Source organism: Choloepus didactylus, chromosome 21 (assembly GCF_015220235.1).
Source record: "Choloepus didactylus isolate mChoDid1 chromosome 21, mChoDid1.pri, whole genome shotgun sequence".
Classification (NCBI taxonomy): domain Eukaryota; kingdom Metazoa; phylum Chordata; class Mammalia; order Pilosa; family Megalonychidae; genus Choloepus; species Choloepus didactylus.
Genome location: NC_051327.1, coordinates 31247829 through 31264942, shown reverse-complemented (window position 1 = coordinate 31264942; position 17114 = coordinate 31247829). Strand labels below are relative to the sequence as shown.

General features: G+C 53.6%; 1 protein-coding gene across 1 annotated transcript in view; it reads right to left on the bottom strand.

Moving 5' to 3' along the window:
• Positions 1-17114, bottom strand: part of MGRN1 (mahogunin ring finger 1) — a 74611-nt gene that overhangs the window by 21078 nt on the left and 36419 nt on the right. Inside the window, 5 exon segments of the mRNA XM_037814109.1 lie at positions 4067-4226; positions 6171-6239; positions 7415-7462; positions 9676-9725; positions 10555-10621. Of these exon segments, the coding sequence (XP_037670037.1) occupies positions 4067-4226; positions 6171-6239; positions 7415-7462; positions 9676-9725; positions 10555-10621 (394 nt within the window).

The following is a 17114-nucleotide window of genomic DNA, read 5'->3' as shown; positions in this document are numbered from 1 at the left end:
GTGATGAATGCACAACTATATGATCATACTGTGAACAACTGCACATTTTGGATGATTGTATGGTATGTGAATATACTTCAGTAAAAATGCATAAAAAAAAAAAAACTCATGGGATGCAGTGAATGCAGTGCTGAAAAGAAATTTATAGCCCTAAATGCCTATATTAAAAAGGAAGAGTTAAAAATCCAAGACCTAACTGAACACCTGGAGAAACTAGAGAAAGAACAGCAAACTAATCCCAAAGCAAGCAGAAGAAAAGATATAACAAGGATTAGCATGGGAAAAAATGAAAACGAGAACAAAAAAATAATAGAGAATAAATAAAACCAAAAGTTGGTTGGTTCCTTGAGAAGATCAATAAAGTTGACAAACCCTTAGCTAGACTGATAAAGTCAAAAAGAGAGAAGATGCAAATAAATAAAATGAGAAATAAGAAGGGAAACATTACCATGGAACCCACAAAAATAAAAAAGACTGAAGAGGAAACTACGAACAACTGTACACCAACAAACTAGAATAAAGGTAGATAAAATGGATGGTTTCCTAGAAACACATCAACAAGTTACTCTGACTCGAGAAGAAACAGAAGACCTCAACAAACCAATCATAAGTAAAGAAAGTCAGTCAGTCATCAAAAATCTTCCCAGAAAGAAAAGCCCAAACAACGGCTTCACAGGTGAATTCTCCTAATCATTCCAGGAAGAATTAATGCCAATCCTGCCCAAACTCTTCCAAATAATTGAAGAGAAGGGAACATGACCTAACTCATTTTATGAAGCCAACGTCACCCTAATACCAAAGCCTGATAAAGATACTATAAGAAAAGAAAATTACAGACCAATCTCACTAATGAATATAGATGCAACAGGCCTCAACAAAATACCTGCAAATTGAATCCGACAGCACATTAAAAGAATCATACACCATGGCCAAGTAGGTTTTATTCCAGGTATGAAAGGTTGGTTTAACACACAAAAAAATCAATTAATGTAATACACCACATTAATTAATCAAAAGGGAAAAACCACATGATCATCTTGATTGAAGCAGAAAAGGCATTTGACAAAATCCAGCATCCTTTCTTGATAAAAACACCTTTAAAGGTAGGAATTGAATGAAATGTCCTCAACATGATAAAGGGCATATATGAAAACACACAGCTAACATCGTACTCAAGCTTTCCCTCCAGGATCAGGAACAAGATAGGGATGCCCACTGTCACCATTATTATTCAACATTGTGCTCCAAGTTCTAGCTACAGCAATTAGGCAAGAAAAAGAAATAAAAGGCATCCAAATCAGAAAGGAAGAAGTAAAACTTTCACTATTCCAGGCATGATCCCATATTTAGAAAGTCCCCAAAAACTACGACAAAGCTACTCAACTTGAGCTAATAAACAAGTTGAGCAAAATGACAGGATACAAGATCAACACACAAAAATCAGTAGTGTTTCTATGCTCTAGTAATGAGCCATCTGGGGAGGAAATCAAGAAGAAAATTCCATTTACAATAGCAACTAAAAGAATCAAATATCTAGAAATAAACATAACCAGGGATGTAAAGGACCTGTATGTGACAACTATAAAACATTCCTAAAAGAAATTAAAGAAGACTTAAATAAATGGAGTTTGGAAGGCTAAATGTCATTAAGATGTCAATTCTATCCAAATTGATCTACGGGTTCAATGCAATACCAATCAAAATTCCAAAAGACTACTCTGCAGAAATGGAAAAGCGAATCATCCAATTTATTTGGAAGGGTCAGGGGCCTTGCATAGCCAAAAACATCTTGAAAAAAGAATGAAGTAGAAGGACCCATGCTTCCTGACTTTAAAGCGTATTACAGGGCCACAGTGGTCAAAACAGCAAGCTACTGGCATAAAGATAGGCATATTGATCAATGGATTTGAATTGAGAATTCAGAAACAGACCCTCAGATCTACAGTTGACTGATTTTTGACCAAGCTCTCAAGTGCACTCAATTGGGACAGAACAGTCTCTTCAATAAATGGTGCTGTGAGAACTGGATATCCATATCCAAAAGAGTGAAAGAGGACCCCTATCTTACACCCTATACAAAAATTAATTCAAAATCGATCAAAGACCTAAATATGAGAGCCAGTATCATAAAGCTCCTAGAAGAAAATGTAGGAAAGCATCTTCACAATCTAGTGGTAGTTTTTTAGGCGTTACATCCAAAGCACAAGCGACAAAAGAAAAAATAGATACATGGGACCGCCTTAAAATTGAATACTTCTGTGCTTCAAAGGACTTTGTCAAAAGGGAGAAAAGGCAGTCCACTCATTGGGAGAAAACATTTGGAAATCACATATCTGATAAGGGTTTGATACCTAGAATATATAAAGAAATCCTACAACTCAACAACAACAAAAGACAATCAACCCAATTTAAAAATGGGCAAAAAACATGAACAGACATTTTTCCAAAAAGGAAATACAAATGGCTAAAAAGCACATGAAAAGATGCTCAGCTTCACTAGCTATTAGGGAAATGCAAATCAAAACGGCCACGAGACATCATCTCACACCTACTAGAATGGCCGCTATTAAACAAACAGGAAACCACAAGTGTTAGAGAGGATGTGGAGAAATAGGGACACTTAACCACTGCTGGTGGGAATGTAAAATGGTGCAGGCGTGGTGGAAGATGGTTTGGCGGTTCCTCAGGGAGCTAAGTATAGAACAGCCATGTGACCTGCAACCCCACCACTGGCTATATACCCAGTAGAACCGAAAGCAATGCTGTGAAGAGACATCTGCACACCGATGTTCACAGCGGCATTATTCACCAAAAGATGGAAACAACCCAAGTGCCCATCAACCGATGAATGGATAAACAAAATGTGGTATATATATATACGATGGAGTATTAGTCAGCAGTAAGAAGGAATGAAGTCCTGATGCACGCGAAAACATGGATGAACCTTAAGGACATTATGTTGAGTGAAATAAGGCAGATACAAAAGGACAAATACTGTATGAGCTCACTAATATGAACTAATTATAGTATATAAACTCATAGACATAAAATTGAGAATACAGGATACCAGGAGATAGAATGAGGCTAGAGAACGGGGAGTGGTTGCTTAATATGTGCAAAATTTTTAACCAGGTTGAATTTAAATGTTTGGAAATGGATAGAGGTGATGGTAGCATGTTAATTGTGAGTACAATTAACAGTGCTAAATGGTGTGTGAATGAGACTAATAGGGGAAATTTAGAGTCATGGAAAACTAGAAGATAAAAACATGGGAACGTATAATACAGTGAATCTTGTAGTGAATGATGACTGTGATATAATTTTTTATATACAAATATAAAAAATTTCCTCCATGTACTAGAACAAATGTTTGTCACTATTACAAGGAATTAATAGAGTAGTACATAGGAAAAAATGTACCTACTGCCAACCATGAACTACAGTTAACAGTAATATCTCAACATTCTTTCATCAACAGTAATAGACATACCACACCAATGCTAGGGGATAAGGGATATGGGAGGATTTGGGTTTCCTTTCCTTTTTCTCTTTTTGGAGTAATGAAAAGGTTCTAAAATTGACCGTGGGGATGAATGCACAACTATGTGATGATACTGTGAACCATGGATCATATACTTGGGATGGGTTGTATCGTGTGCGAATATATCTCAGTAAAATTGCATTAAAGAGTAAACTAATAATTTCTCTTCCAGGTAACCCTTCAAATAAAGACTGATTCACTGCTCACATTTTGTTTAGTTCAAATTTCACGGATCACATCTGCCCTGGGAGCTTTCTTCCATCGCTGTTATTTCCGAAAAGCCTGATTTTCCCAGAGGTGGATTTTGAAGACTGAACTGTATCACAAGCTACTGGCATCCTTAACATGATCTGGTTGGCCAAGAACTGGACAAAGGGCTGACAAACTTGATTTCTTAGCCAACACGGAACCAACCATGGCTCTGGGGACGCCCTCTGGCCTAGGCCTGCCATGGATGGCCCACCCCGCTCTCCAGAAGCTTCCACCCAACCTGCGCTGCCCCGAGAGGTGGCGGCGGGCACTCACGCAGCCGGCAGATGGGGCAATTGTTGGCTTGGTAGCGCAGCGTGTCGGCGCAGGAATTGCAGAGGCACAGGTGGCGGCAGGGCAGGATGAGTGTGTCGCGCAGGTCCGACAGGCACACCACGCACTCGCTGCTGTTGTCGCCGTTCTCATCGTCCAAGGGCTGCGGGACAGGGGCGGGGGTCAGCCGGGGCAGGCAGAGAGGCCTGAGGCCCAGGACGAGGGTGTCATGCTGCCTGGAGCGGGGCCCCCTAGCCCATGAGGTACCCACAGCAGAGGGGGTGGGGACATGGGCTCCGGGGTGAGACAAGTCTGGAGAACCAACCCCAGCCCTGACTGGCTTTCTGGGTGACATGGTGACCATGCACAGTCTGAGCCTCAGTCTTTCCCTCTGTAGAATGGGCCGGGCGCCTGCGGGACTGGGCAGGTACGTGCAGAGCACTGAGGACGGGGTCCTGCAGACGCTTCCCACTGCCAGCGGCACTGGTAGGACAGTCCCAAAGGGTTCAGGCCTGCAGCCTCATAAAGACCACAGACGTCTTCAGGAGAGAAGCCTGTAGCAGCTCCCAGACTAACCGGACCAGGCCCCAATTTTAGACGGGCTTCCTGCAGCTGAACTCTGACCAACTCAAGCCCAGCGGTGCCTGAAGCTGTGGCTCCATGTGGGAGTGGGCGCCCGCTCGCTGGACCCACCCCAGGCCCACTCCCTTCCGCTAACACGGGCAGGATGTGTGGCAGGAGGCCCAACCCTGGGCCCACATTGACCACTGCCCGGCCTCAGGGTTGGGGAGGCTGCTGGGGACACGGAGCCAGCTGGGGGCACGACAGGAAGGCCTGCGGGAGAACCAGTGAGGCCGGCCACATCATTCCTGGGAACGGCTGGTGCCCACCAGGCAGGCCGTGGGCCCAACAAGGTAAGTCCCTTCCAGGAGCCACCGCAAGGTGGGTCCATCCAGGGGTAGCTGAGGCCCTGAGAGCCTGAGACGAAGCCACGTCAGAGAGGAGAACCTGTCACCCCCCACCCACCCCAACTCAGAGCACTAAGGCCTGTTTCTCAGAACCAACGAGAACATGTGGCAAAGCCGCAACTTAAGGAACTTGCTTTCACGATGATCGGAGGGCAACATAGATTTGGTTTAAAAAAAAAAAAAGGTCAATTTGCTTGAAATGCTTTCACTGAATTGTGGCAGTTCCTGGAAACTAAAATTAGTAACTGAATCAAAAGAAAATATCAGCTTAAAAAGGGGTCTGCAAATTATGGCCCGCCACCCGTTTTTGAGGTAGTTTTACTGGGACACCGGCACGCATGCTCCTTTGCTGTCATGCTTTCCTGGGCTGCCCTCAGCAGGGACGCCCAAGACCGTGCTGCCTGCAAAGCTGAAAAGGTCATCGCAGAAAAAGCCTGCCGGCACCTGCTCTAAACCGTCTGAAACGGGCAGAGAGCACTTTGTCTGGGGCTAATTCCTGAAAGGCTCTGGCCTGGCCAAACTGCAGTGCCCCCCGGGCAGCTTCTGGTCTGTTCCAGCTGTCCCGGATCCAGGAGTCAGAGCAAAGCTGAGGGTGTGAGGCTTCTGGAGAGATTCTAAGAAACAGGCGGCAGTTTCATTCTTGCCAGGGTGTCTTTAATTACAAACCATTAAAAAGGCAACCATGTTTCAAGTTTTCTCTCCGCAGCTCTGTGGCCATGCTGGACCATGGCTGGAACACCTGCACTCTGTGTGGCCCCACCAGGTAACTGCGCTCAGGCCCTGCGGGGTGGGCGGTGGGCGGCTGGCAGGAGCAGCCGAGTCCAAGAGAAATGAGGCAAAGGCCTTGCAGCTCGGCCTGGAGCCGCCCGAGTGGTGTTGGGTCCCAGGCCACCCTCGCTGACCTGACTGAGGCCACCTGGGGATGGGCATCTGCTTAACGAGTCAGTGGATTTACTGAAAAAAGGACAAAACGTTCTACAAACTCTATTAGCTTAAGGAAAAAAAGTAGGGAGGAAAAAGATGGCTTTTGGAAGTGGCCCAGGAGCTCCAGGTGAGGCCGGCAGGGGCAACTTGTCCACCCTGGAATGTGGCCAGCGTGGGGCCGGGCAGACGTTCCCACCGGTGGGCCTGGGACCTACCTTCGTGTCCTGGTTGTTCTTGTTCTCGATGCCATAGATCTCCTGCAGCAGGTAGCTGACCCGGTCCACCTGGAGGGCAGAGAACCACTGGGTACTTCCCAGCCCCGCCCACTCAGCGCCCACCTGGGACCCAGGGCAGGTGCAGCTGGGACCCTGGTGGGCCCTCGGGGCACATCAGCCCCACTGACCGGGGTGGGGCCGCAGTCAGGAGAGGCTCAGGAAGAACCTGCTGCCAGCCCGACTGGCAGTCCAGGGCTCTGCCCACCCCAGAGGGCCTGGGGCAATGTCCTGTACAGGCCCGGCAAGCACACACAACACCCCCTCAGAAAGAACCCCTTTGGCCCCACCTGTCACCAGCCCCCTCAAGAGCAACTGGAGCTGACACCTGAAGCTGAGGCCTTCCAGGCAGCCGGTGGCAGCCTAAGTGGCTGCTGCCACATTCTAGAGTCTCCTTCCACAAGACACGGAGACACTTCTGGTTCAGACACCAAACCTGCTTTCACATGTGGCATCCTGCCCGAAGGCCCCTCACCGGCCATGCTCGACGTGGCCTTGCTCACCCCGGGGTCTCCTGCCCTCGCAGTGGCTGTGCCTTGGCTCCCTCTCCCTGCTTTGGGAATCCTAACACACACTGTCATGGGCTTGGGCACCTGAGCACACGTGGGAAGTGGCTTATTGTTAACATCAGCCCCACAATCAAAATCGGACAGGCTCTGTTTCGGGGGCCCTGTCCTCTAGATCCCCAAGTCCGTGAGTGGGAGGGCTCCAGGAGCAGCTCTTCCTGCCCCTCCCGTGCAGGGCCACGGAGCTCCCAAAGGGGAAGTGGGGCTCTGGGCCGGGGGCTGGTCTAGGGCCCCTATTTGTTCCAGCATATTCCATCCTTCCTCTCAAATACTGAGTCAACCCACGTCTTTGGCAAAACCTGAGGTATTTTCAGCAATTTGTAAGGAAGAGAGGAAACTGCAGTCTTCCCATTTCCTATTTCCTTCCTTCCTCCATACATTCAAGAACTAGTCACTGTACGCTCGAGGCCAGGCCAGGGTCCTGTGACAGTCTCTGCTGGGACATGCCAGCTCACAGGACCCACTGAGACCCCATCCCAGAGGCCCCGGGGCTTGGCCACCGCCTCGCCCCTCCAGCAGCAGCCATGGTGCCCGGGAAGGGCAACGCACAGGGACAGCGGACTCTGTGTGTACGTTTCTTTGAAATGAATCAAAAGGAGTCACAGCATTCAGACAACTTACGATCTGCTTCTGCTTTAAGGGTTTCACTGAGAAGCTGCCGTCCATGTGCTGCAAGGGAGAGAGAAGTGGGAGGTCACTGGGCGGGCTGGGGCTTTGGCTGCTCCCCGCTCAGCCGGCCGAAAGGCCCTGCCACCCCTGGCTAGAACAAGGAGGTGCCCCATGAAGACTAAAGACCCAGGCCGGGTTTCTCGAGGCAGGACCCCCAGACCTAGCTCTACCTGGAGCATGTTCTAAAATGCAGAGTCCAGGGCTAGTCCCGACCCACGAAACTGGGTACTTCTCAAGCACAGTCAGATTGACGAGCACATGACCAGGTTGCGATGACGGACCCCAGCATCAAGGACGAGCACCTGGGCGGCAAAGACTAAGACAAGCCAGAGCTTGCCCTCGAGGGGCTTGGCTTAGCTGGGAAGACAGCACCAGGACCCACAGGGAAAAGCTCAAAGCTCTAGGAACTACGAGAGCAAATCAATACAGAGCACGCCACGCTCAGCAGGACCCAAGGAGAGGCCCTCCTCAGAGGTCAACAGGTTACTTAAGGGTGCTAGAGCCACAACCTCGTGACACCACCCATCATCCCTTCTGAGTCAACCAAGACCAGCACACAGGGCTTCCCAGGATGGCCGGTGGGTTCTAAAGGAAATTTCCAGCGTGTCAGACTCCAAAATGAAGCAGTTTCTCACTGGGCTCTAAACTGGAAGCACAGAATGGAATGTCTGTCAGAGACGGCCGTCTGCCTCGCCAGAGAAGGCAGACATACACAGTCTCCACTTCTTCCTGTGAGACCGAGCCCAGCGGGCTGCAGGCGAGTTCTGAGGGAGGAGAGGGCCAGTCTCCACCAGGGTCCCCAGCGCCACCGTGGTCTGCAACCCGGTCCCAGACCACCAACCTGCCCTTAGGAGCCACGGGGTGGGCGGCCAGAGAGGACTCAGACCCAGCCCCCCCAGGGGAAGAGCGACAGGTGGCCTTGGGTCAGCTGCTCTGACTTCCCTGGGACGCTGTAGAAAGACCCAGATGCCAGGAAGGAGCCCGGACTCTGCGCTTCAAGCTCCTGAGTGCTGCAGACGCAGGCCCAGGGCCAAGCAAGGACACCCGGGGGGGACTGAGCCCGGAACAAGCAGGCAGAGCCCCGGGCTCCATGCTGCCAGGGCCACCTCCAATCCACAGGACCTTGTTTCCCTGCGTGAGGCAGAGGGCCCTGTCCACCAGGGCCTCAGGCTGGTGCTGCAAACACCCAACAGCTGTGAAGTGCTGACAAATGTCATGGGTGAGGACTGCAGCATTTCCAAACAGGCCACACCCCGCTACTCTTGGGCAAGGGGCAGAGTGAGCAGAGACCCCGTCCTGACACAGCTGGGCACACGTTCACTGCCCAGGAACAGCAGTGGCCAAGTCTAACCATCCCTAACCCTAGAATCCACAGTCCCCTGACACGGAGACCTGGGAGGTGACAGTCCTCAATGCCAAAGCCAAATCCTGTCCCTATGCATGCCCCAGGACACGGACGGAGGAGCTGGGGCACTGCAGATCTGGGTGGGGATAAGGGGCAAACTGCTGCATTTTAAACACACACAATGACAAAGGTGGCAGTTAAGCGAGTCTTTCCACACAATGGCCCCTTTCCTGCGTGGGACACCCCTGCCCCCCGGGGTTCTCAAGGCAAGCCTGGGTGCCTCCTGCACAGGATGGAGGGCGGGCCTGGGGCGGCGGACCCTCGTCCCCACTCCGTTTTCAGAGCTGGTACTGAGTGCTGGGCACTGTGCCCGGCTCTGAGGTTCTGCCCTTGTGGACGTCCACCCAGTCAGCCCATAAGCACTCGCCCGAGAGGCTCGGGAAGGACAGGGCAGGTGCGAGGAGGAGCCGTGAGGGGTGCCGCCGACGCAGGAGACTCTGTGCCCGGTGGGGAGGGGGCACGGCCCCAACATGAGACAAAGTGTTGTCTGGCTGGGGGTTCTCCATGTGGGTATCCCAGTCCCCGTATCAGCAGGTTCTAGAGAGTTCTAAAGCAAAGGCCTTAATCTAGAAATCCTCCCTCACCACACCCCTCAAGGCCCCTGCAGAGCCTCTGATGGTAACACTCAGCTGCCAGGCCCCGCTCAGGAAGGCCGACCTCCCAGGAGCCCAGGACACGTGGGCCTCCCGCCCTGCCTTGGGCCTCTGGCAGGAAGCCTATGCCCTGACCCCCAGGATCAGACTCAGAGGCAGCCCCTCTACCAGCAGCTCTACGTCTGGGGGACCAGGGGTGGCTGGACGGCACTCACCTTTTCAAAGGCTGCCAAGAGCACGTGGGCATGGCCAGTCACTTCCACAACTGCTGGGAGAGGGGGAGAGTCAGAGCCAGCCGCGCCCGCCTGCCCCCTTCCACCCCTGCCCCCACCCCCTCCAGCCTGCCAGCCGCGGGCTTGGGCACTCTCAGGCCTGTTCACTGCCTCTCTCTCATGTCTTCCTCTGTGGGGGGCCCCCAACTCCCCCATCCTCCAAGCTGCCCAGGGCTGGTCCTGCATCTGCTGCTCCGCTCTGCACATAGAGGGACGTTTTGGCAGATCCTGCTCGTGCATCCACGGCCAGGACTGGGCCCAGCAGGCCCAGATGTGCAGCGAACCCAGGGTCCTCGCCCTAAGCCTGGGGAGTCCACTGCCTCCGAGGACCCCCAGACCCCAGCAGTAGCTGGGGAGACATAGGTGAGAACGGCAGGAGGAGGAAAGGCCGGGCTGAGAGGTGGGTGTGGCCGGAGCAGCCAACCGGGGAGCAGCAGCCCAGGAGGAGGCGGAGCCACTGGCCCTGCCTTTCTCTGCTCACCGTCCCTGTCCCCTCCCAGGGGTGTGCCCTGAGACGCGATTCTGTAGGCACAAGCAGCAGCAGCCCCCTCTCTAGGGCAGAGCTAGCCCCTGTAAATAAGCTGCAGATTCCTGGGTCAGAGGCGGGGCTGGAGAGCCCCCCGGGGAGGGGACGGTGCTGAGTGGGCTCTGGGTGCAGCAGTGTCTCCGAGAAGAGATGGAAGGTTCCGTGCCTGTCACCCACGACCCCACACTGCTAACTGGGCTGAGCTGGGCTCCTTCATCTACGTCTGGAATAAATTCATCACCGCTGGCTTCTCCCCCGGGAGAGGGAGAGGGGAGAAGAAAAGGTGCCAAGCTCACCGTCTCCTTCGTCCACGACGGCCTGGATGACCACGGGGAACACGCCCCGGTCCAGGTCGAAGTTCAGCTGAGGGAGAACAGGAAGCAAACACGGTCAGGGACACACAGAGAAAAGCTGGTGGCCGCGAGGGGAGCGGTGAGGGAAGGGGCACCCACTCGGCGCCCAGCGAGATGGGAGGAGGGAAGGGGATGTGTGAACGGTCCCACCCCAGGGAGCAATCTCCCCTCCCTTTCTGTCATCCTCTGGGCGTAAACCCCTCAGCGCCCCTTCACAGGAGAAGGGCCCCCAGCCCAGCCCACAAAGCCCTGCCCGGTGGGCTCTGGGCCTGCGGCTCGACTTCACCCCACCCCACTCGCCCTCCAGCCGGCCAGGCCCCTGCCACTGCTCAAACGTGGCCTGCTCCCCCGTCCCCACCTGCCCCTGCACCCCGCACTCCCCTCACCCCAGGATGCTCCCAGCGCCCTCTCCTGCCAACTCCTACTCTGGATCCCAGGAAAGCCTTCCCTGGAAGCCCCCGACACGGAAGCCCCCCACTCTGCGGTCACTTATGAGGGACCACAGCGCTGAGAGAGGAGGGCAGCCTCGGACCCCCGGCTAGCGGGGAGCCCCAGGAGGGTGGCCCCTGCTGACCCCAGGCGCACAGGCCCGCAGCAGCGGCACAGAGGGCACGAGGCGTGGCTTTCACCCTAAGAACCAGCACTGATTTCTCAACAGAGATTTACTGAAAGAACCGCTGAAGGCTGCACCACTCTGTGGGTGTGATAAAAACCACTGAATTGTGCACTCTAAATGGGCAGATTGTACGGCATGTGAACTCTATCTCAGCAAAGCTATCAAAAAATTTTTTTAAAAAAGGAATGATCCTTTAACATTATAAGTTCGCTCTGCTCTCCTCCATTCTCCTAATACATCCTTTAAGTGTCTCTGAATCTGCAGGTTTCTTTGCAATTAACATGTCGAGCATACGGTCACATCCGTTCTGGCGGGTTCCCAACATTCCAGAGCCCACAGATTGGATGGATCTCTGCTGTATGAGTTAACATGATTCTCTGGTTTGATGATTGGGTTTAAAGGCAAAAGAGTAAGTAAATAAGGAGAGAATGGATGAAACACGGAAGAGAAGGGACGGCGCAGCCCCAGGGACCCCAGGCCCAGGTCAGGAGCTCCCGGGGGCCTGCAGGGGTGGGGCGCAGCCGCAGGCCCCCCGGGCGGGACAGGGGGCAGAGCACAAGGCTGCTGCCCTCAGCCCAGGAAGGCCCCCCGTGCGGAGCCAAAGTCATCTGCGGGGGAGAAAGGAGAGGGTGCGGGTAGTCTGTAGACCCACACTCGAGGGGCGTCATGGTTGAGCTGCTCCTGCCTGAAGAACCAGAATCCTGAGCCCCACAAACACAGAGCTCTAGAAACCTCAAAAGCCACTCGAATCCGAAAATGCACCTTCTGCAAAGCCCAGGTCTGAGTTCCTTCCCGAGTCGGACAGCTGAGCAGGAAGCAGGCCCCACCTGGGACCAGCTGCCTCCGGACATGCCATCAGGGAAGTGGGCAGGGGACGCAGGGCTCGGACAAACCACCCCCTGCACTGTCCCCACTTCCACTCCAAGCCACTCTGCCTCCCTGAGCCTCGGTTTCCCACTCTGTAAAACGGATGATCATCACGCCAATGTCATGGGTTTCAATGACATAGTGTAAATCAAGTCCTCCCACGAGGCTGAGCTATTACTGTTAATCAGGGAACAGAAGGGAATGTTTTGCCCTAAGATTTGTCAACACAGGGAATTCACTACCGAAAATATAAATGACGAGATAAGAGCCAAGAGGGACAACAAAGAATAAGCAGAGAGGAGGGAGCCCAGAGAAACATCACACGAACAAGAAATAGACACCTGTGAGCTCCGAGAGGCTCACGCGGGCACACGCACACACGCACACATGGGAAAGATCAGTAGTGGCACAGCCCACACTGCCACCCACCCGCAGGACACTTGTTCTCCTCGCCCGGCAGCACATGGCAAGCAACTGCCCTTGTTTCTGTGGAAGGTCACCAGGACCCACAGCCGTCCAGGCAGCCCGCTGTGCCAGCTCCACCCGGCAGACTCCAGTCTGCTCGAAAGCAGGGCCTCACGTGCCCTCATTTGGAAGCCAAGAGATCTGCTCCCAGATATCCCTTCCAGGCTTAAAGTTGCAGGAAAGCAGCCTTTGGCTGAACAAACCGGAAACCCTTAAACCCAAGTGCCAAAAGGCATGACCTCTGCGTTGTTGCAGGAGCTGGGGTCACGGGTCAGGCCGTGTGCCACAAGCCCATGGACAGGGAGTGCCGTGGAGGGAGCAGGAGGGCCTGGGCACTGGGCAGAGACTCAGAGGGCGTGAGTCTGGCTCCTGCCTGCTCACCGTATGCCACTACAACCGTGCCTCAGTTTCCTCATCTGCATTAAGGGGATAAAAGCCATGCCAGCAGCGATCGGGAGAGCACTCGAGCCACACCAGCAATTAGGAGGACCACGTCTCTAGGCAAAGGGGAGCAGGGAAAACTTCTGGACGGGGCGCTGCCTGTTCAGTGGGGAGGGCTCTGCTGGGTGGCGAGTGCTGGAAGGCTGGTGTGCCCACCTGACCACCTAGTGCCCCGCAGGAGGCTGCACGCCCAGGGGGAGGGTGGCATGCCCACACTCAACGCACGATCCTCGCACTCTCAGGGCAGAAAGGCCATGCCAGGGGCACCTGCACGTGCCAGAGGGAGGGCTGGGCCGTGTCCTCCTCCCTTGCTCTGCAGAACCCTGCGGGTGGGCTCCCGAGCCCTCAGGAGGCCCCCAGCCCCAGTTCCTCCCCCGCTGCCCTCCTCCTCGGGGACAAGGGCCCTCTGCAGGCCTCTGCTTTCCCTCCCCATCCCGAGACACACGCGCAGAGAGTGAGCTTGCTGCCGCCCTTCCCAAAGTTCCCCTGCGACGACAGAGCTGAAGGTGATGCTCAGCCAGTGCCCTTTCTGAGTCTATGATTAAGCCTAGGAAGGGGAGTTGGCCTGCTGGCAGCTGCTCATTTCAGCGACAGTCAGATGGCAAAAGTAGGGGTTTGGGAAGTAGGGGCCACGCCACCCCCATGCTCAGCTCAGCCGGTTCAGGATGTGATCCCAGCACCCAGGCCTTCAAGCACTGACGCAGGCGACTTGCTAAGAAGAAGCGCTGAGCAATTTGCAATTTTTTTCTCATTTGCGCACTGAAGTGCCTGCTCAGTGCCAATCTGTAGCTCTGTTTGGCTGACGCTGAACTAAAAACAAAACTGGTCTCGAGACACTTGTGCGTCTGTTCTCCCTGCAGGGGACTGCTCTTCTCTCCGGCTGGCCCGGAGGGCCGACGAGAGGTGCCCCGTGCTAGGAACTTTACTCGCCTGGTTTTGGGGGCCCCTCACGGGCACCCTGGGAGGGTGGGACAGTTGCTGTCTCCACTTTTCAGGTGGGGCACCAAGGCTCAGAAAGTCACTCACCCAGGGCCCTCAGCGGGAGGGTGGCCTCGCCCGTGGCCCCAGGCTGCCCCCCGCCTCTCCTGCCTGTCTCCTCCCAGTTTCTGAGGAGAGCCGCTGGGTTCTGCCCGGGACACCCCCTGGCTTCCGTCCTCACGACTCTGCTCTTATCAGTCTCAACCCAGCCAGGGCCTCCTACCCCAACCTGTCCAAATCCTACGGAAAACGTAGTCGGCGGTGGCTTCACTGCGCGGCATCCAAGCGCCCACTTCGTGGGTACCAGGTTTCCTTCAGGAACCGCCCCACTGGGTCCCTGTGGCCTGGTGAGCAAATGACCCACATCTGGCCCTGCCCCCAAGGAGGGGTCACGGAAGGAGGGCACACAGCCCAGGACGGCCTGAGCTGGGCACTCCGGGCCGGCCCGTGGCTCCCGCTGGCCTGCAGGCTCGCACCCTGGTGCCCAGAGCCAGGCTGAGAGCGAAGCCAGCTCCACGGACAACAGAGCCGAGGACGGGGAGGGCCCATCCTCACAGCCTCGCCTGAGCCCCTGCAGGAAACCCCGAGCCATCCACCGTTTTCAGAGTCTATGCCTATAAATTCCTTTTCTTAATTTTCACCAGCCAGATGGAGTCACGCTTCAGCTGAAGCCGCCCTGATACTGCACCTCTCTGCTCCACGCAACGCCCCAGATGCCTCCCACTAGCAGTCAAGCTGTGACCCTGGCCGGACAGACACATCGGAAGCGTCCCTACTCTGGACTGGGCCAGTGCTGGGCCCAGGGGACAAGCAGATGGAGACAACGGAGTCACCGTGACCCCAACTCTCCCTCCGGTGGGGAGCAGGGGACTGGAGCTGGGGCCCCCATAACGAGCCGCCCAGTCCCTACCCCCAAAGCCCGGAGTGGCCCCAGCCCAGCCACATCACAGGACGGCGGGGCTCCCCAGAGGGCCCCAGGGAGGGGCCTGGGGGAAAGTGGGACCAACAGGGAGCAGCTGCCTCCCCAGAACCTGCGCTCCCCGGAGCCGGGCACACAAGGCTGTACGTGCCTCGCAAGTCACAATCCCGAGTGAAGCCTGAGAACACGCAAGGGACGCTGGGAAAGGTCAGGAAGGCTTCTGCCCTGTGAGGGAGCCAGAAGGTGACCCTAACTTTATTGTTAATGAAGGGACAAGGGAGGCCTTCCTAGGGACAGCGGCCATCAGGGTTAGGAAAGAGCCGAGGGGGCTGCACGGGTGATGTCACGCCAACTCTGGGGCCCCCGCTCTCTGCTCCCCAAGGTGGCCCTGGCAGGAACCAGCACAGGAAACTTGTCTCTGCCTTGGGGTTGCCCATTCCACCTGAGCCCCTGGGCAAGGGTCTTTGCAAGTCCCAAGTCACATGGACAATGGAACAGGGGAAAAGCAAAGGCAAAGGAAGGCAACAGGGCTTTGCCCAAAATAAACATGAGCCCGGGAGAAGGTCAGGGAGGGAAAATTAGCAAAGAAGTCCCCCAACCTACAGCCTACAAAAGACCGCTGAGGACATCTGTAAGTACAGGTGCAGAAAGATGTCCACAAGCTAATGCAGTTAAAAAATCAAGTTAAAAACCAAGCTGTATTCAAGAGAAATGAAAACATGTGCCTGCTCCAAGCTTGTTCACAAATGTTCCTGACAGCCGCATTCATAATAGCCATAAAGTAGAAACAACCCAAATTCCATCAGCTGATGAATGGGTAAGTAAAAGGCAGTCTATCCACACAATGGCGTATTATTTGGTCACAAAAAGAATGAAGTTCTGTTCCACGGATGAATCCTGAAGACTTCAGGTTAAGTGAAAGAAGTCACTTACAAAAGACCACGTATTATATGATTCCAAGTATATGAAACGTCCACAATAGGGAAATCCAGAGAGAGACAGGGGCTGTGGGGGAGGGAGAGGAATGGGGAGTGACTGCTATGGATACAGGGTTTCTTTTTGGGGTCATAAAAATGTTTTAAACTTGACTGGTGATGTTTGCTCAACTCTGTGAGTACACTACAAACTGCTGAATTCCATACTTTACAAGGGTAAACTGCATGGTATAAGAATTATATCTCAACAGAGCTATTTTTTTTAAAGCAAGTTGCAGAATAATATTTGCACAGTCTCTCTGTATTTTTGTAAAAACAAACACTTGCACACAGGAAAGAAGTCTGGAATACATACCCTAAGTGGGGATGGTCAGAAGTGGTTACCTCGAAAAGGGAGACAGAACCGGTGGGTATTCAGCTTTACAAATTTCAGTGTAATACACCTTTTACAATAAGCACACATTACTGCTATAACCATAAAAGTGGCAAATCTGGGGAAAATGACTAAGAGAAGGAAGACGGCCTGGTCTCAGATGGCATGGTGCCTCAGCCCAGAGGGGCTCTTGGGAGAACCAGCTGGGAAGTTAAAGAATGGAACCTGCCAGCAAGGTCACTCCCCATGGCAATTTCTCAGCCGCGGGTGACGCTGCCTCTCGGGACACTGGGCATTGTGTGGAGACAGTTTGGGATGTCTGTTGAGTAGTTCCTCAGCTGCTCAAAGCAAATACCATGAAGTGGGTCAGGTTAAGCAACGGGAATTGATTTGCTCAGTTTTGAGGCTGGGAAAATGTCCAAATCAAGGCCTTATCATCAAGGCAATGCCTTTTTCCAGAAGACTGGCTGCCAGTGATCCTTGGCTCCCGTCACAAGGCACATGGTGGTGTCTGCTGGTCTCTCCCTTCTCTTCCAGTTTCGTTGATTTCAGCTTCTTGCTTTGTGGCTTTCTCTCTGTGTCTGAATTTCATTTTCTTATAAAGCACTCCAGGAACAGGACTGAGACCCATCGTGACTGAGGTGGGCTACAGCTTACCTGAAGTAGCCTCATCAGATGGTCCTACTAACAGTGGGTGCACACCCACAGGGGTGGGTTAAGTTTAGGAACATGTTTTTCTGGGGTACATACAGCTCCAAACCACCACGTTGCTAAACAGCCTATAGTGCCTGGGCAGGCCCTGCCACAAAGAATGGCCTGACCCCAAAAGTCAATAGCACTGAGGGTGAGAAACCTGGTTTAAAGGAAAAATGCAAACTTGGCACCCGAGTGTCTTCAGCATGTCTCTAA